Source organism: Styela clava, chromosome 13, assembly GCF_964204865.1.
Source record: "Styela clava chromosome 13, kaStyClav1.hap1.2, whole genome shotgun sequence".
NCBI classification, from domain to species: Eukaryota; Metazoa; Chordata; class Ascidiacea; order Stolidobranchia; family Styelidae; genus Styela; species Styela clava.
The window spans coordinates 17,373,716-17,395,618 of NC_135262.1; the positions used below are offsets into that span (position 1 = coordinate 17,373,716).

The 21,903-nt window shown below is 32.9% G+C and overlaps 1 protein-coding gene across 2 annotated transcripts in view; it reads left to right on the plus strand.

Moving 5' to 3' along the window:
* The window catches only part of LOC120332819 (uncharacterized), a 49,409-nt gene that overhangs the window by 21,138 nt on the left and 6,368 nt on the right, over positions 1–21,903 (plus strand). Inside the window, exons 6-13 of one of the 2 annotated variants that reach the window (XM_039400136.2) lie at positions 2,163–2,212; positions 12,892–13,015; positions 15,282–15,344; positions 15,495–15,559; positions 16,088–16,171; positions 16,256–16,369; positions 17,103–17,261; positions 18,757–18,915. In XM_039400136.2, coding sequence (XP_039256070.2) covers positions 2,163–2,212; positions 12,892–13,015; positions 15,282–15,344; positions 15,495–15,559; positions 16,088–16,171; positions 16,256–16,369; positions 17,103–17,261; positions 18,757–18,915 — 818 coding nt within the window. The remainder of the gene's footprint in view (positions 1–2,162; positions 2,213–12,891; positions 13,016–15,281; positions 15,345–15,494; positions 15,560–16,087; positions 16,172–16,255; positions 16,370–17,102; positions 17,262–18,756; positions 18,916–21,903) is intronic. The other variant, XM_039400137.2, reaches the window with a different exon arrangement.

A 21,903-nucleotide genomic window follows, 5' to 3' on the forward strand; every position in this document is an offset into this window, starting at 1 on the left:
TTCGTGACGTCACCGGGAGAATTGAAAAAAGCTCGTTTTTGAAATTCCATTTTATCCCACGGGATTAAACTTAAACCTGAAAATTGAATGTGCGGTTAAGTTCGACTTTACGTTCCTTCGCCGCAACAGAAATTCTTTGCAACTGCGTTATTATTTTTGGGTGTGGTTTATGATGGCGTCATCCAAATAAAAAAACTGGTACCATGATCACATCTAAGTGACTACCGGTACTGTGAAAGATTTGATACTACTTCGTTTCGGCCTTCGTGTATATATATTCGAGCATTGCTCTCTTGTTGATTAAACTCCCCTAACAATTTGGCACAATTATGGTTGGAGGAGCCAAACCGTTTGCAAATCAGTTTCTAACGGTATCAATGGCGTCGTAATTATATTAAGAACAAAGTGAAGTTGATTGGCTTGAAGTATAGATGAAGCAATGTCATCGCTCGGCTCTCGGTAATCCGTTGTCATATTATTATATTTATCCGCATTGGTGATCGTTATCGTTTCTTCACCGTTGGGTATAATTGCTAAAAACTAATTAATATTGGCCACTATGGGCGACTAGTTGTCATCTTTCGACACTCTTCTATTAAACCCTATATATATAGAATATAGAATGAGGGGGGCTTAGGTATTTAGAAGCCAATAATCCCAAGATTGCAGTATTGTATTTGTTTTAAGAACCTACCTCGTCATATGCTTGATCCCATTCTTCCTCTGAAGGTCAACCAGCTTGATCCGAAATAGTCGCAAACTTCTATAACTAAACTAAAAAATGACGCAAGCGTAACGGAGATTGCTAAACCCTGGTATTACCGACACACGACACATATCACGTTTGTTGTGTATAGAGAATCCCGTGATGTTGCAAATGTAGGGCGGGGCTCGACTATTTGTTGACGCGAGGAATTAAATGCTCTTCATATGGGGATCATTTTTCAGGTCTCTTTGGGATTTTTGGAATGCAACGGTTTTGACATACTAGTACTAAAAATCGATGATATAGTCGGATTTAATAGTAACCCGCGCTGCTTGTGGCCTTGATAGTTTTTTCTTTCGCCTAGAAGTTCAAATTCGAACACTCAACTAGGTATATACAACTAGATAACTAGATAAGGAGAAAAAAAAAACGGATATATGAGGATGAATGCCTGAGTATAGCATTGATTTCAATGCTGTATCGCGCGTTCCCCTTGTAACTTGTAACTACCAACAAATGCGCAATTTTCACTGTTCAAAAAAATTATGGTACTAATACAAAATTTCCATGGACGTTGGGAATGATAGAGTATTGTAGTAGAATAACAGTTCATTTGGATATGCGATTTAGTTTGGAAACACGGAAAAAATTTTATAAGACTATATATGCATGAAAATAGCTTTCGCGTATCACACAACAGAATCGCCTTGCCTGTATACTGATTTTGGATATTTTCACATATTTTGCTATGATAGACTTTTGATTCAAAATACTTCTTCCTTTATACCCCTATATCATGATCATGACAGCAATATAGACGGCCCGAGAAATACCTCTTGAATAACTTAATAACATTCAAGCTATTCTTGATCTGTGAGCCCCTGGCCCCACATTAACTTATCCAGTTTGACCCTCTTGATATTTTGTGGTTTTCATTGACGTAATGGGTTCTTGGAAACCGTTTAATAGCTGTTGAAAGTTGTCGGGTGATCGTAAATTAAGACCATTATTTCCATACATCCCTTGAGGAAGCTCGAATTAAAATTCTTAATTAGCTGCATTGAAAATGGTGCCGCTATGCAGCACATCACTGACATGATTTATGACTTACTGCTACTTTGTGGTGGAATTGCGCTCGTAAGAATGTGAATAACGCGACTTTGAATATTTGACATTTTGTTCTTGTTATCTGAATATTACTTGGCGAAAGTCACTTAGTCGAAAAAAATACGACATTAACATTATTTTGACAATTTTTTTTTGAGAGTTCCGTTTTCAGAGACGAGACGAATTTACAGAAATAAATTAGCAGTGATTTTGACATATTAGTGTTTCAATTCCAGTTTTCCACATCAACTTTTTCTCGCATCAACTGTTTGTCGTATAAGGAAGGCTAAATTTATTAATTTTTATTATCTAAGTTTATTTTTTTAACAGTTATTTTCATGTATTTTAGGTAAACATTCAGTGGGATCACCATACGACGGATATACTAGAGATGGACAGGTTGGTGAACTATCATTTCTTTTTTGATTTATTTCATCTTCCACACCTGCATTATAAAAAAGGCGTTTCATCAACATTGACTACTGCTTTCACTCGTTTTTTAAATCTTGGGTGTAGGATAGGGCTGATAAAGTTTCCTTCCTTTAACCCCGTGGGTCTCTTCTGAAGGTGTTTGTATATATATATGTAGCATGAATACTTTTCATAGTCGTCTATTTTCTTACCAAATATTAAACCCGTGGATCCACGTTTCGCAATCCGGGAACGATTCCTCCGAAGGAAGAAATTTTATTTTTTCGGGGAGAAAATACATAAATATTACTTTGTATAGACTAGAGTATTGTTTTGTCAATATTATTTAATATTATTGTAATACATATTTGTGCGCACATAATTTATATTAAACGATACAAAAGCTATAGTGCGAGGTGCGCTTAAAACTAGTTGAAGAGGTTTCAAAAAATGAAAAATTAACGTAAACAGAATAGTGAGGCGAGAATGAAAAGTTTCAAAATAGGCAAAGGAAGGATTTTTTGAAAAAGGTTGGGAACCACTGGTTTGGAAGGGTAAGGGGTTAGGGTCTCTCCCAAGCTCGTAGCTGCAAAGATTTAACCTGCCGGAGTGTTTTAATCCAAACCTTTTATCAATCTGGAAGTTAAATTGGCCCCATCAAGTCAATGTGCTGTGAAAATATTAGGTCTTGCGTCAATACCTACCTCTCTATTTTTCAAAGTCATGTCTGAGCATGGCCCGAAAATACCGACCATGTAGGACAGATGAACGCAGTTGACATCGTTTGTCGATTAAGAATGAATGTTATTTTATCGAGAAATCCCAAAGGTCTGGTGATTGGCTCTGTAATCGAGTTAGGTAGCTTTCAGTTAGGCCGATTAGTAGCTAGACGTCGTACTACAGGTCAGATCATCTCGATAAATATCTTAAAAAGTGCCAAGTTTTTCTTATTTGGTCGTATAGTATTTGTTTCTTACTGTAATGGCTATTAAGTCATTTGAAGAGCGATTAAATGGGAATTGTGATATTTTTGACGACTTGAAAATGATGGAATAGTGGGTGTCGTTTGCGCGAAACTTTATACTATTGGACCGAAACGACCCCCAGTGACAGACGGCCGTATCCTATTAGTTTGCTATTTTGAAGCTCTTACGCAATGTATTAAGATTTTGAATATTTTAAAAGCATTTGGGTTTCACTAAAAATATGCTTACTTCAAATGCAAAAATATATTCTTAGTATTTCAGCCCCATCTAAAGCAATATAACCACCATGCAAAGTATCTTTTTAATATTCTATCTTGGAAGCTGAGAGTTTAATATAATTTTTAATTATAACTTTTTAGTATAAGCAAATAGTAATGCAACGAGATAAGGCGCAAAGAAACCCCATTACCGCAATGCCGCATCGCGCTATATGCAAAGTGTTATTCAAGGTCATGACCAATGAGGAGAAAATACTTATGGTAACGCCAAGTAATTGACACTCGATTATGTATGTCATGCATCTAATATCAGCGCGTTTTCACTTTTACCATGTATGATCGAATATTAGCGTTTGTTTCTTATATATCCTACCTACGTAATGTGGTGTTTGAACGAAAAACAAATATATGGCTTGGCTCTATGTGTCGACTTTTTGCGGACGCATTCCGCGGAGGATTACCATGTCCGTCAACATACATGTCAAAGCGCAGCCCGTTTGCTCGTTTCAATTCTCTTTAATTGAAATGGCGATTTAAAATTTGTAGTATTTTTAGAAGATTTATATGAGACATTTAATTCTTTTTAGTAGTTTGGGTGTAAAATAGCTCTGTGAAGTTTCGAAACGCGTAGTCATCTGCACATCCACTCCGGCGTCGCGATTGCGCTCCTTTTCTACAGGTGGTGTTTGTATTTGCGATTTTAAGTTTCATATTTTTACAACAAGAATACCATGATTTTCTAGTACTGTTTGTGATTTTTTGTGACGAATTTTGCGTCGAAGTTGGCTTCCGCCGAGGCGGAACCTGTCTGATTGGGTAGACTGTCGCATGAACTTTGCATGGGGTAGTCTCGATTTTATCAGCGACACAATTACATAGTGTATTGAATTTCTTTCTAAAGAACGAGCGACAGTATGAATCGAGTCACGATTTCAGAATAATCCCTTGTTATATATTGTTGCGGTCGCAAGTCGCAATGGACAATACGTTGTCGTAAACATTGTTGCGCAGTTCGTTCTTACTCGAAGATAATTTATTGTCTTTTTGACAGTTACAGCATCATAAAATACGATGTTGTAAATTCCGAATTTTTCTGATATTTTAAAAGATAAAAAGCCGTGTAAATCAACCACGTTTATGACGACTTAGCAACACCTTCATTTTTAGCTCCTTTAAGATGCAAATGTTCACGTATACATTGTACACAGACAGGTATCAGTCCACTTTAGACTGGTGTTACCTAAATAATTAAGTTAAATGAAATTTTAATATGTCCACACACACTTTATTAAAGATGTTTATCAAGCATCAGACAATTGATATTTAAAGTTACGATTTTTACAATGTCGTGGTTAGTGTAGAATTTTAAAAAGTGAAATTTAAAATATATTAATGATTTTGTATTAAAAAATATTACGGTAATATGTAACATTCGCAACTCTAATCAGTCACAGAACAGAAATACAGAATACGGAGTTTGAATTTTGAATAATGGATTTCCATTACTTCTTCCTAATCGTAGTTTTACGCTGTTTGACAAAAACCGTCACTGATTTCCTAGCATATGGGTTAAATATATAACGGGAAATGGTTACCATAGGCCGAGATGGGAAAAAAAATAGTAATGACATCATTCGTGATTTTGTTGCTGGTATGACTTCATCATGTCTATACTAGGGTGGTTGATAATGCGGTGGACTTGACATTAATATTTAATTCGGTCATAATGCTCGTATAAGTCATCGTTATTATTACAATGACTTTTTGACCACTTTCTATTCGCAATTGGGGATGAATACGACACCTCGTTTTGAATGAAACTCATAATTAATTCAACAATTTTTCTTGCTCTTCGTATATTCAACCTCTGGATCTGGGTTTCTTAGACTGGCCATAGGAAGCACCCCGAGCTGTTCCCCTCCCGGGAGCAGCCGCGGACCATGAATGTTTGAGAACCACTGCTCTGAGATATCTATTCAAATATGTGCTCTGAATGTCAATACTATTTTTGTATGTATCATACTATTTTATTTTATATTTTGTTATTGAGACAGTTAAATTGTTGTTTACTTTTAATACAATGAAGGTAATAACAATAACAGGTATTTTCAACAGTTTTCCCCCTCCTCGCTCATGCAGGCATTGACATATACCGGTAGTTGAACAAAATTCTAAAAATTAAGATCAACAGAATTTTTTTTTTTTTAAAGTATAAAAATATTTCAGGGAATCAATTTATATAACCTGATTTTTAAGAAAGAACGGCATATCTTGGTATTGTCCCATGCACACTACTTTTTTTTTTGCTGATTTGTTTTGTCTTTGATTGATTGGGTTGGAAATCGTATTAAATAACTTAAGATAAAGAGATGATTGGGGGAGGGGGGACAACTAACAAAGCCTAACTTCCCATAGAATAAACAGAATAGAATGAAAAATAAATATCTGGTCAAAAACCTCATAACATTCAAACATCTTTATTACTATATATACATGTCGTAGCCCTTCACATTATTCGTCGTCTAACATCATCAAAGTATCATTCAAGAAAAAGTAACATTTGGCAAAATGCTACATCCGGTAGCAAGCGTCAAAACACCAACCATGTAATTAGTAATTACTTGTCCCGAAGGAGTTTTATTCTTAAGTAGCCACCATTACATCATGCTGTATATTTGTACCGCATCTTACACTCTATCAACTAAGACATTTTAATCAACATTGAATTATTTTTAACCTCTTTGTTCCAACACTATCACAAACTATAGGTGAAACGTCATCTTCTATGACAATGGGTTAAATATTCACAAATAAGGCAAGCCACGAAGTAAACTTAAACAAATATTTATTTTACCTCACACAGGCTTGGTCATAAGCGTATATGGATGTAACATTTTGCGTTACATTGTGATCTTGTTTGGTCGAGGATGATTTGACCCACCACCATCGCGTGAAGATCGAGAACCCCGGAAACCGACTTTGCTTTTATTCTACGGATAATGAATCGTTTTGTCACATCATCTATTTTTGTGTCATTTTTGATCTCTCATCGACTATTAATGAACAGTGAATACTGTTAGATTATTCCAGAAAACTTACCAAATTTCTCGTGTCACTGTAATGATGTTATATTACATATAAATATACTTTTCACGCTTACTTGACGCATCTACGAATATAATTATAATTTTAGGCCCCAATCTGTCCCCAAAATACAAAATCGGCTCAAGTGTGCGTGGGTGTGATGACGTCATAATATGACGCATAACGGATGAGTGTTGCTTATAGCGACAGTTTGCAGTTCCGCGTCCGACGCCTTGTATCGTGAGAACACCGGGGGCGATGGGTAAGTGGGTCATAGGGTGCGAATTAACTACAAATCTTATATGATTTTATTGTTAGTTTTGTCTTTGTATTTATTTTAGCTCGATTACTACATATTTGACACCTTTGTCGCAAATTGTCAATTTGTAGAGTGTACGCATAGAAGATGGATCATATTCACTTCATACCCAGGAATAGGTGCTTTTATAGTCTAGTTTTTAGTCCTCAATAGATTTCTATGAATACTATAGAGATGGAATATATGAATATTAAATTATTTGCAATAGAACCAGCAAGTTAATGCAGAAGATAGTAAGTTTTATATTGCAAAGATAAGACAGAATTAAGTTTTGTAAAATCGAAATCGAACACTTCGGATTGAAAATAAAATTATATTAAGATACTTCTTAATTTTGCATAAATTGGAATCTTTGTGAAAATTTACTTTTAAATTACTTATGGTGAAAATCGATCTCTTTGACGCACACAGAGAATAATATAAATGACTGAAACAGATTAGCTTCGAAATATTTTACTCACCTTATGAATACTATTTACATAAATAACCATCGGTGACGTACGTAGGATCTGAAAGCGAATCGATATATTCTTGAAATATTAATTATTTGACTAATTGCTCAATAATCATATACTATACATGTTTTAAAGAGAATATATTATGAATATTTTCCGATTTCAGACTTTGATGGTAATTATGTTTAACTTCGAATTCCTCCCCCGCGATGTTTAAGACGGAAGCGTACAAAAATAAACAACATATGTTTGCACTTGTTGCCCTGCCCCCATAGCTTGAAGATTCGATCGCGCATTTTCTCTTTTTTCATTTTTCTTATAGTTTTACGCTTCTTAAACAAAGGTGCAAATAAAATACCGCAGCAACATGATACTATTTTGAATTGTAAATTAATACATGCTTGACGCCAAGTTTTAGCACCTGGTGTGAAAGTTTATTATAAGACGAGTTTAAAGGGTATTTAATCTCTCGTTATTTATTTATTTTTTTTCAGTCTTTATTTTGTGAAGTTTTTAATGATTTCGTTTGTATGTGTGTTTGTAGATAGAGATATATATTTTTTAATTTTTCCGATTTTCAGTATATACAACCTATTTTTATTCACCAATAACCACAAAAAAAAATTTCTTAATTACTTCTAGAATGTGTTCCAAATGGCCTGGATTCTACTTTTTGTCACCCTGTATATATGAGAAATACGAATATTTTCATATTTTGAATGTTTAGTTTAGTCACCAACGATTCGTGTAGCTGATTTCGATGATGCTCATTGGATTTTGTCTTCATAATTAAACGTTACAGTTGATAACAATGTGTACAACACTTACATTTACAACGCAACCATCTTGGTTAAAAACGTGCAAATTTGCTAACTCATTCCTTGTGGTCGACGGAACACATTACCGTTCTACGCAAACGACGAAGTTGCCGCTTTTTGTGGTCGTAAAAACTATGTACCTCGTTTGTTTATTGGTTAGATAAAATTGTTTGTCCTCAATTTAATTATAGAGTCGATTTAATAAATGTCGCTCTCGCTTTTAGAATCGCACGCAATGTTTAATTCGGCTTCGACATGAAAGTAACTGTTGAAGTTTGCTTTATCGCTATTCACAGGATGAACCAAATAGAACTCAGGTCATTTGGAACCTATTCTAGAGAGACATTACTTTTGTGTAAAGCGTCCTAGGTTAAATTAGGGTTTTTTGAATTTCTAATAGAAGTTATTGTTTGTCATGCATGAAATCGACATTATCAACAACCCATATATGGCAAACAGTGATTCGATAATAGAAGATATCGGAACAAGGCAAATGTATAATATTCTTATTAGGCCAGATAAAATCGTTAATTTTGAACTTGGGGGGCAAATATTCAATCATAGTGTATTACAACAAATAAAGTATTACGTCATCACCTATTTTTATTTTCTTTTTCAGATTGTATAATTACCCATAACTAGATTATACATTTTTGGTATGCGATAGGTCAATAAAATTTTCTTTTTCTAGTCGTTACTAAAAATTAATATGCCCCACGTTGGAGCTACGAAAAATCATTGCCGGTATGTTTCTCTTTAAAGGTACGAAAAATCGTTATGCTTCACGTTAAACACACTAAATTTCTAAATTCCTGAATCTGTATCGTTTTAATGATGATAATTTTGTTTGTATAATTTCCTATTCATTTGCGTGACCCGGTGATCCACAATGCAATATTTCTTCGAAAAGTAGTTGGTTTTGACTCACTTTGAGCTACTGTTAACGCCCGATAATTAAAAATAAATAGCGCTTTGCAGGCTAAGCTGATTACCGGTTGTTACAAGATGACATGTAATCTGTAATACCTGTTAGGCTGTAGTTAATTTTTTTCGAGCGTAAAATGAAGCTTTTAAGTCACTAAAATCGTTAATTGCCATTTTCCGTTAGTTTCTATACGCACTTTCTAAAAAATTAGTCAATTTAACTCTCTTTTTACGCCACATTCGAGATTCAGTGAATGCGTTACAAAAAGAAATTCAGTAGAGTATTCTGTTACCATTACATTGTGTTTATTTTACTGGAATAGTTCAACAGCATTTTGACCTTTAGAAGTATACAAAAATCGCCATTTTTTCTTTTTTGAACTACAATTTAGTCCCGTCGAAATAGTCGAGCCAGTGTTTTTGATAGCGATAACAAGGAAGGCAGGTCATTTGTATATGAAAGACGGAAATCCGGTTTCTAGTATTATATCGTTTTACATATTCATAATTTACGTGAGTAATTATGGTAAGATAAATCAAATTAATCCTCTTTCTAGATTAGAATAATGACGCGGTTCCAACGGACAATACCCATAACCGGAAAGGCTGTTAGTTTGAAGATATTCGATCTTTTTTGTTGTAGTGAATCGTAAACTGACCTAATAAATATTCTACTATGTGACAAAAGGTTTCCAGTGTATCAAGATTTTTGATTGGAAGAACATTTGAACAACTCATTTGAAATTATTATTATTATTTGCCTTCTGTGCAGTGAGTTCTCCTAAGTTCTTATGAAGAATGTCGGTGTTCCAAGTATATATAATATATATCTTATTAAATATGTGACAAATATACATGAAAGCCCGTAACGATTTTAATTCTGCGACTTTAGTAAGTTTGTAGGATAGTCATCGACTTGAAATAATCCCACATTAGGTCTAACGATGGCCCGTGTATATCCGACTTCATTTTGAATCAGTTTTGGCAGTTTGGGGTTATCTTATCAATGTTCGTTAGTACGGAGATTAAAGATTATATTTTTGTGTATGACGCATCACTCTTTGTTGATTCCCACTCTTTTATGTGTCACCGTCTTTTTTTTGCGTTTTACATGATTGGTACTAGTTTGCGCTGGTAATTGATCAAGCTTTGTTATTATGTGTGGGTTTTACATGCACCAATTTTGGCCAAGGCTTAGCGTATGAATTTACATGAAATATGCGTAACTTGTGGAATTAGTTTGATATTAATTTGGCTACAAATAGATGCTTCAGTTGGGTCAAGACAAAATAAGAAAAAGTCAGGAAAAAATTATGGCGGTCGTAGTTTTGACAGTGGGTTTCTACAAACTCAAGTATGTACTCAAAAATCGAAGCGCGTCGAACGGGTTTTACGGACACTCACTACCAAAGTGACATTGATGATTATAACTATTATGGATACTTTTGATTGCACCTTGTCGAATCGTTATTACTTCGAAAATATTACTACTGCACTGTGTATTATATGGCGACACCAAGTGGTAGACGCGACAGGCGTCAGTAAATAACGCTCGGGTGAACACGACGCTTCACTTCGACAGCCTTTCGACAAGCTAACAGAAGAAATTCTATTGTATGTACGGAAAATTTATATAAATAAAGAAAAGTATCGGTTATGGAGACTTAACTCGACGCACAGCGGCGTGAAATTGCTATCTAGGTTTTTACGAGGACAGAAGCGATTCGCTCGTGGCCCGCGGCGCATCGTACTGAACTCGATGTGTTTCCCTCATTACTACATGATCGTCAAAATATTACTTTTTAATATTGACAGAAGTATAGCTTTGATCGTTCTCAAAATAAACATTTTCGAATTTAAATTGATCCATTGACATTGGAAGAATGTAAAAAATTAATTGTATAAAAATAAAGAAATTGGAATTTCGTTTTATCATTAAATAACAATGTATGTATAGTTTTTTTTTACTTTTGAGTAAAAATCGAGCGATGAATAAAATTTGTGAACATGTTGTGCCAAACACAGGCCACAGATAATATGGTAACCTAGGAATTCCGGCCATACATGGCCTGTAGTTGGCGTTTTTGAAAATCTTGTCTGAATAATCTATCAGTCGCGTGCTCTGTGGGTTAACCCGCAGTTTGAGCCGTTCACTCGCTCGTTCATTTTTCTCTCCCGTTACGTTCCGGACGATTTGCTTCATTAACCCTTTGACCATATCGAATGTATTATACCTAAACAAATACCCTAAAGCCTGTAATGGGTCAACATCATATTCCGCCGCAAGCTGCCATTGCTGTGTTTATTTTTTCTTAGCGTTTCCGTCGCTTTTCTCTCGATAGCTACATTTTGTTTTATAGAGAATCAAAAGCAGAACGACGAAGCGATGGTCGCCTGTACCGTAACCTTTTATTTGATATTTTAGCTTTTGATGGTGGAATATTTTGGGCTAATAAATCGAAAAAGCGATTTCATCGGCCTAATCGCCAAGCGCACTTCTATGAGGTCGGATTTAGGGGGTATTTAAAGGGATTTTATGAGCAGTTTATTCTCTTTATTGTTATCAAAATTAGATAGAATATGGTACAGCGTTTAATTCTAGTTCGTTTTGAGTCATATGTTAGGCACCCTGGGTAGCATAGACTTTGTTAAAAAGGTTTAACCTGTGGTTCACTGTCTGTGATAGTTTCTTATATGCCCTGGATTGGTATTTTTTGGATCGTTTTTTATATATGAAAATCCTATTCTATTTTATTATTTAAAATCCTATAGATCAATGTTACTAGATGGTAAGTGAGGTACATAGTCTGGCATAGTGACAAAAAGAACATATAGACATATTTTTTTATTTTAAACTGTGTATTTCAATTTTCGATATTCAAATTCAATATATAAATATATTAGATAAATATAACAAAACTTGTCAATTTGACACGAATACCTTGAAATAAATACAATGAAATCAATTTGGGTTATGAAAGTAATACCGTAGTAAGACAGCTTGCTATTATTGATATGCAGTTTACAATGGAATTGAATAATAGTATAGATTTATGAACTGTGTATGAGTGAGTTTATGATCGAGTCTTAAGTCTTAGTGTCTACTTTGATGTTTGTAGTGGTTCTTCGTACTCGCAGTGTATTTATTTTTTATAACGTACAGCAATAAGAAAGTGATTTTGAAATATTTTCTTTCGATTAATTCTATAGTTTCCTTACTAATAACGCAGAAATTTTGTCAGTGCGATAACAAAGAGTAATTCGGCTTTATCGAACGTATTTTACCTATGGTATCAACTATCTCTAGGTTTCATTGTTGCGTATACTTTTTTATATATTATATTACCACCATAAATGGCTGGTTAGCCAATATTTTGTATGTTTTATTGTTATCGAATTCATGGCAAAGTACTGCGGTGAAGTCATGGTATTTCTATTTGATGTACAGACTGGACTGTTCATTAAGTCTTAAAATTTTGTAAATTGTGAGGTGTATAAAATGGAGTAAGAAAAATTTAAGAGAACAATGATTTAAAATGAAACAACTTTGGTTATAACATATTGGGAACCGACTTCTTAACAAACAACATTGAAATTGTAACAGGACTTTATAAACACCCTGTGTTATATCATATGTAATAAAATAAGATTGAATTGTTGAACCAATTTGCCTGTATTACTTGATGTTTTTTCATATAAAAGTTCTCTATTACGTTTGTTTCAGCATATATTTATTATGTTATAGTTAGAGGAAAACATATATAACAACGCTCATCATTTTTCAATCTGTGGACAATTTATATTCCGGGATTTATTTTTATTAAACGGTTTCGATGCAATTATTTGAAAATTTTTCACACCAGACTATGATGATGCGACAAGACATGCAGTCAAGACCAACAAGTTTATCACCAAACAACACCAATAATAATAATAATCCATTTCCTCCACCTCCAAAACGACCACCTCAAGAACCAAATATTCCAGGTTTGTATACTTTATATTTATTCTGAGTTGAAATTTTATACCTGCATTTCACATACTCACTTTATATTTCTCATACTCACAGGTAATATTGGTAATTTATTTAAAAAAAAATTGGATAATGGTCAATTGTTTAATATCAGTTTACTGTTTTTTTTTGTATTGTTTAAAGATCTATAAAACTGGAAGGTTTTAATACAACAGGTCAAAGGTTGAAATTTCAAAATATTGCATTCTAAAATATTCAAATAAATAGGGGCTTTTTGAACTGACAATCTTATCATAGTTTGAAACAATATTCACGAAAGTGTTATAATAAAATGTTTCTGAAGTTCAAAGTCTGAAAACATGTGTTTCTTCTCATTTTGTTAAAACAGGTTTTTCAAGTTTCATCCTTTTGGGTCAAGGGTTCCAAGCTGTCATTCGTATGTGTAGAAAAAAACTTAACCTATCCCGCCTTTATTTGATTGTTATGTCCAAACTGTCGTTCATATGTGTAAAAAAAAATTCGTCCTATTTCAATTGTTATTACCTTTTTACAAAAGAGACAGCTCATGAACTGAAATTGTATATAGAGGTTTAATCCCAGCGCAGAATTTATTGCGGTTAATAAAACAATATTATACCCCCCCCCCATCTCACCCAGGGTGTAATCAATTGGGTGGACGGTGTCCAACTGGAAAGGTTTAGGTCCTTTATCTCCTTACATATCGTTAGATATTAGTGGCTTCTTGTGCAGGGACTTGTTCAGAGCAAAATGTAAATGAGCCTCATGTATAAAATATATATCAGGATGTTGTATTGCACTATCTTAGTACCTGTTTTGTTTGATGGATTGTCAAAATATGATTTTTTAAATTTTTCTTGAAGTTATAGGTCCGAAATTATTTGAGCCAAGTTTCAGACATCCACTTACAATATTGAATGTAAAATTGGGTCAATTTCAGGTTAAAGTCTTCAAGTAGTAATTTCAAAGAGAAATGTAGGTTTTTGAATTTTATCAGTAATCATTTTTATTTTTGGCAAGTAACCTATTCACCTCTATATTATATCTATAATTAATAGTTTACAGACATCAAATTTATTTTTATTTCTCGTTATTCAAGAGAATCATCCCAGGGATTAAGTCACACCTGTACTGTATTAATGATGATGTTTGTGAACACAGTGCATATTTCTTTACACTATTGGTTAAAATCAGAGAAATATGAGTAATTTACATGTAATTCAACAAACATGACCCCAGGATAATTACCAGTAGACTTCCCTTGAAATTAGTGTTTTTTTTAATTTTTTTTTTCAAATTCCAAAACTTAATGATGTAGTGGGGATTATATCTAATTATATATATTGTTGTGTCACATTGCCTTCAGTCCACAGCTTTTCTTTAAAGTGGAACATTTTTGACAACGCTATACTGCATTGTTCCACTTCATACTAATGCATTTTGTAGTTGTAGTTTTGTAGTATATATGGTTTCCCTGATTGTTATCAATAGGCTTGTTTTATTGTTTATCAATTTAACTCAATTCTGTTGAATTGATTGGTTGATATTCCATCTCTGACGTTTAAATTTGTTTTGGGTTTTGATGAAAATTTTGCCACAGGCTTTATTTTTTGCTGATGCTGATACTTTTATTGAGACTACTACTATGTGCATTTTCTAGATCAATTTTGTTAAATTCAATTCAAATATATAAATCTTAAGGGAATATAAATGGTTCAAAAACAGAACATTCTGAACATGTTTTAGAGAGAACATAACTTTTGCATCCCACATTACTGAAACTTTTAGGTACAATCATACACAGACAGAAATTCAAGTGTTATTGATAAGTTTCTTTATTTTCTGGGAAATTGTAATTGGGTGATCCTGTTATCCCTAATGATTTGTGTATATGTATTTGTGAATATTCAAACATAAGCCCTGTTTTTTACTCAATTAGCTCTTGTTTTTTGATTACATACAAGTTTTAAAATAATAAATATAGAATAGTTATAATTTATTCCATTTAAAAATTAATTGTTTACTGATTCAAGTCATTGATCAATATTGGTAGCAATATATTCCATTTTATTGATTCATTTTTTTACGCTTAATTTACAATTTTAATTCTCAATATTAGCATAATTAGGTTTTAAACCACGTTTTATTTACCGGTATACTTTGAGATGAATGAATGTGCTATAATACTTTGAATATGCATGTCTGTCTTGAGATCAGAAATATATTAATTAATTAACTAATTAATTTATTTTTTAATTACAGGGGTTAAAAGGAGGAGAGCAACATACTCACCTACTGGTAGTGAAGATTTTCACCCCTATGTTGGTAAGTACATCAATTAACCTTATTAATTCTTGGTGTGAATACATCAACAAGAAAAATTGTATTTATTGTCGTCTTATACATGGCCCTATCGATTGATGAATCTTGTCAGCCAAAATTTTTGAATGTCTAAATTATTATTTTTTTTTTCAGAACCAATGCCATATGGAAACAGCATGCATCATCCACATCAGTATATTCATCAGCCAGAGAGATCGGTATGTTGTTTTTTTGACAGTTATACACTTAGTTTTGTTGCACTGTACATTTACCATAATATTAATCCTGAACAATTATCTATAATATCCTACTATAGAAAGTCGAAATGAGTTATATCGATATACTACGTTTTTTCGTTATTGTTAACCATGGCCCAATTTGAAATAGGAAATTTAGAATTGCGAAGGACTTCATTGATACCATATATAGTTTATTTGCCCTACAGAAGTGAAGTAAAAAACTTGAATAAACACTGATTAAAATTTAACTTGGTTAAGAGATATATTGATACAGACTTCATAACAAAATTGAATTTGGTGGCAAATAAATCGGAACTTGAAACACCTACTTTTTTAACTCATGGTGCCAACATCCACCAAACATAATTTGGACCTTCAGAAGTATGTGCACCAAGATGGCGCACAACCTGAACAAAGTATGTGTACCAGGTTAGGGTTCAGGTACTTCGGGAGCGCCCATAGTTTACGTAATGTTATTATGTATTAACTCATACCTTTTTCATCTAGAATTTTAGTTCTTTATCTCCACAAAGTCAGCATATCTCTTCTCATAATATGTACAATGTTCAACATGGGAATCCCTCTCCACAGGTAAGACAATTGTTCGACTTTTGAGTGTTCATTTTTGTTTAATAGCAAAAAAATAAATAAGATAAATAACCATGCCTTTTACAGATGTATGGCCAAGATCCCAATTATGCCTCAAATCCGGCCACTCCAGCCGCCTCACCCATGCCACAGTGGCACAGACCACAACAGCATTATCAATCATCTCATGACATACCTTCGGTGAGTTGTGCATGGACATTATACCTTGTTTAGAAAGTGCATGTTTTGTTCGGTATTGGGTCTTTGTGTTTTGTTTGCCATGTTGAATGTCATTTCAATGTACTGTATTCATATATCAGTATGTGATATTAGTAAATGTTGTAGCACAATATATTTTTGATGAGTCGTATTTGAATGACTTTGCTTTTTAGAATTAGAATTTTTTATCAGGAAATTTCATTGTTGTCTACTGCGGTCTGTTTCAAATCTGAAATACAAACTCAATGATAGATGAATTTACCTGTTTCTCAGTAAAATGTCTGAGTTGTTATCGTTTTTCGATAGGTTTTTTTTTTGTGGCTTAACTTTTTGTGAATTAAACATCTCTGTCTGTGTCTGATTTACTCCCGCATTGTCATCAGCTAGATCTAAGAGATGATGACATATTAAAAGTTTATTATTTATTTATTTGCAATTAACCATGATGTGCTTTTTGAAAATGGTATGATAATAATATCGATCCTTCTTTGTTGTATATTTTATCATTTCCAACTTTTTTTATTATTTCTAATTCAATTATTTGAGTTATGTTTGCAAACTGGGATAAATACAAAATATTCAATTCTCAAAATTGACATATTTTATGAAAAACTCATCAAATCTTCATTAGAAAAGGTTAATTCAGTAGTAGCCTACCAAAGTTACTTAAATTATAAACTAGTATATCAAAAATAAAATAACCATTCATCGACAGTCTCGCAAAATGCCAACGAGAAGACAACACAGCTTTCCACCTCATCATCACCATGCGTCTGTCCCCGACGGCGGGGCTCACCCACGTTCTCAGCATCATCCCTCATTTCCACCTCACCATTCTCACCACCCACCACACGGCAATACACATCAACAACAGGTAGCATGTGACACCAAGCTCACAAAGAATCTTCTAATAATACCAATAACACAAATAATTTCAATAAATTTTCGGCGCTCCCGAAGTATGTGTACCAAGATCACGGTTCAGGTTGTGTGCCATCTTGGTACACATACTTCGGGAGCTCCAAATCTTCTGCAGTAGTGTACTCGTGAAAGCTTTTGATTGCTTACTATTCACAAATCTAATATACAAGCAGCTTAATTCAACATTATGTTTGAGCTATCTTATATTTTGTCGGGCATGGTTGGATGGTGGGCCATGCATTATTGGTAGTTAAATTGCGTCCAGTTGTGAATAATCCACCGATTTGGTGGCTTTAGGCATTTTGGCGGACACCTTCAACCTTGCTCAGAGATGAATCTCCCTTCTGAGTAAGTGCCATGACCCTACTTTGAACAAATTATTGAAAAAAGTGAAAGATCTGTTCATGTTGCGTAGTTTGATATTTTGGATTTATTTTAATTATTCAATGAAGTATCTCAAATTGGTGCTGCTTGTGTGCATGTGACTAACTAACTATAATTTCAAATCTTCAATTTTTACAAAATTTCTGTTGGTACTGTATTTTTTATATTTTAAATGCTTAAAACTCTATATCCTATATTGGGAATTTGGTGAAGATGATAATAATTAAATTGTTGTTTTTTGGAAACAAGTATCCTGTTTCATAATTCAACAATTTACTGAATTCTTAAAAAAGTTCCATGTATCACTTTAAAGCCTGATAAACTGAACCTTTAGAAATTCCCCAAAAATGCCACTGCCCACTGGTCTGTCTTGTCTAATTAGTTTACTAAAAGTCACACATGAAGATTATTTTAATTTTGCTTCTTCTTAGCCTAATTTATTTTTATTTTTAAACCAGACTGATTTTGTAACAAGTTGTCCGAGTAAATATTGTATTCTGGATAATAAACTATATTATATCTTAATCTGTTAAGCTAGAATGAGGTAACCTGAGCCATTGCTTTATTCAACAATTTCTATGATTTTTTTTGTTCAGCATATATGTGTTCTTTGCATGCATTTTAATTTGTAATAATCCATACATAGGTTTTATTGAGTCAACCAAACAATTTTGTTATCTGTGTGATTAATCCCCAGTTTTGTCATCAAAAACAAATTTTTAACACAATTATGGTGTTTTTAATTAATTAATTGCATGCATAATTCACTAATATAATAGTACAACCTATGCTCTTAAGAAATTCTTGCTTCATATAGACAGTGACCCTAAAACAGAAGCCAGGTCATTTGGAACATGTTCCAGAGAGAACACTAACTTTTGTGCAAATGTCCCACATTACTGAAATTTTGAGGTACAGTTATACACAAAAAGAAGTTTATTAAAAAATATTTTTATAGAAGTAATTAAGAAATTGACAGGATTTGTATTTTGGGTCACTCTGCATATCACATTTTAGAATTTTTCATGTCTTGTTGAGAAACTCATCACCCATATTTCTTTTAGAACATTGCCCTTAATGATGCCATCGAGGTGGTGAGCGAACATGTGGGCATGCATTCACAGCAACAAAGGCCTCCATCAGGTTATGGACATGCCGGAATGTCAACGGGACCATTGATGGGATGGAACTCACCTGGAAATCAATTCCCGGGACAGCCTTTGGTATGATACTTTTTTCTTTTCTTAAATTTTTTTGATCAAGTTTATTTAAATTTAATATTAAAATTTAGAAAGCTTCTTCATGATAAGATGAACAGGATTTGCATTTAAAAACCTATCATTATGTCAAAATCAACTTTTAGTATTGTTATGTCACCTGCAAATATGGCGATATATCCATGTACCACATTTCACAAAGTTATGGCCATCCCATTACTCAAGCATCCTCTGTCGTGCATCCAACTGGAATTAATGAGTTGCCAAACCTTTTTTGACATCTGCCATATCGCACAAGTAAAGTTTGAGGCTTAGTCCACGTACTTGGATATACACAGCTTTATGATTTTCAACTTATGAGACAGGTGACGAGGAAATATGTCACTCATCAACAGAGTAATTTGTTTGATCTATGAGAAAGAAATGTTGAATGATTATAAAACCAAGTGTTTGGATTTGGGAATTATCAGTTGGATAATGGTTCGGCTAAGGATTGCAGTTTGGTTGTTTATATCAGAATAGTTGGTTATTTTATAATTTTATTTGTGATTTATTTTGATTTCGAATAAATTGAATTACAATATCTTATTTTACATAAATTGAGGATTTACACTAATTTTGAATTTTAGTGAGATAGGCTGAATGCTTTAGTGCCGATGAAAAAATTTTTGGCTTCAAGAAAAGTTCAGATAAATATACTCATCTAGTGCAAGAAGTTTGACTTTATCTCAAATGTTTTGTTTTTTCAAGTTGTGACCAGGAAAAAAAGCAGAATCCATAAATTTTTATTTATTTAATTACTCTTTGTGTATGATTGTACCCAAAAGTTCCAGTAATCTAGGACGCCTTGCAAAAAAGTTATGTTCTTTCTGGAAAATGTTCCGAATAACAATCTTTTTTTTATTTTGGGAGTCTGTAAATATAAACTGTTGAGCTTAATTAATGCAGATCTTCACAAGATCCACTTTTAACTTTGATCAACCAAAATCGTTAGTATTGTTTTCCCACAAGCTTATTTTATTTATGATACCCGAAACTGAAATTTTAGAATCAGGTAAAATTTAAAACAGGGATTTTATGTTGAGAATTCCTGGCAAATACATAAATAATAGAAAAGTTAATTTGAGGATTCTCTAAATTAAAACTGTGCTGGTGAAATTGGTCTAACTTGCAGGTTTAATTTGTGTATGTAACATAACAGCTGTACTTTGTGTTTTGTGTCTAAAGGAGATCACACTATATTTTATAACCTTGCTAGTTGCTACACAGTCATTCCATTTAGTTCATTTGACATTAATTCACTTTTATAGTCTCTACCTATAGCTGTATCCATACATTATATTAGTGATGGTATGTTACAGTAGATTGTATAGTATGGCGAAGAAAATAGGTACAAGTTTTCTTGAGTATAGACCATAGATGATCTGTTGGAAGCAACCCAGAAAGACACTTTGTTATATGATAAGCTTTGCTTGTAGATTAAATGTTGTGTGAAATTTTAGAAATAATTGGGTAATTCAGGAAGCAATATATTGGTATTGCATGAATTAATCTTCCTTAATATGTCAATATTCTAAGAGTCAATTTTTGCCAGTTATTTAGGAAAGGGTTGTCATGATTTTTCTTTGCATTCAACGTCTTATTCCATTCCAGTTATATTATATATTATGTTTAGTTTATACTGTAGTGTTATATTATACAAATTACTTATAAAATGTGGTGCAATGTATATGAACTAGCAAGATTAGGATCTATCTTGACTGCTTATCCCAATTCACCATCTATCTACTGGGTGCGTATCATAGTCTACCAATATTATCAACCACTTATGCTGGTAATATTTTGTCTCAAGGGTACTTGAGTCAGGAAACATGTATTGGAACATTTTCCCTGGTCGTCTTTCATGGTTTCATAAGTGGACAAAACTACATGGATGTAATATCTTTATGAAATATAAAACCAGACAGCAGATCCAAAATATATAGACTTCATAAACATTAAAGTTTATAGCCTCCTACAAACTACTTCCATCTTTATTGAGTATTGAAAATTTGAAATCGTTTGGTCCTTAAATTTTGGAAAGTAATTTTTTTCACCATAAGAATAAGATAAATTGGTGTTATTTACCTTTTCAGTAGAGTTCAGTCTTACTTAGAATATATAATGAATAAAATGTAATGCTTGAAATAAAATTATTTGATAGTAAATTTTAGGGTCTCAAAACAAAATGGTGAAATAGTATCAATCTTGCAATTCATATTATTTTTTCAAATTATTTAAACTGCTATATCCTGTTTAAAATACATATTATTGAATACACTATGTATAGTAACCTCCAGTCTAGAGACTCGAAACAAAATGGTGAACATTGAAATTTTGGAAAAAAGAATATTTGAAAATATTGAAATATATTCCCTTGAAGCTGAACAGTTTAAGCCACATTATATATAGCTCAAATAGTTTTAACAATAAATTCTGTAAAAAAGGTTGAATAAACATAATTAGACACTGTATAATGATGTAAAAAGGAGAATATTATAATTAGAATATAAGCACATAAGTTTATTCGAAATGTAATATTTTCACGAAATTTGGCTTCTTTTACCGAGATGTCAATATCAATAAAACAATGCCTTTGTTCATATTTCGAAGCAGTATTCATCAGACTGTTTCAATAAAAAGTTACTAGAGTTTAAAAATCAAAAATATACGTTTTGTTCATTTTCTCAAAACAGCTTTTACCGGTTTTGCCTTCAAGTCCCAGAGTTATTGTGCATTACCATCACTGATTGCTCGGTGGTATCAACCATCTTTGCATGAATCTTTTATTGTACCTATGCTTGATATGTGGTACACTGCTTTTGGCTGTTGTTATAATAACTGTATTTAGTAATTTATCAAGTTGACTGATTAGTCAAAGTTCTCAAAAGTTGTTTGTTATCAAGATTTAATTAATGACAGAAATTTTAGGCATTTATTATAGTAGAATAATAT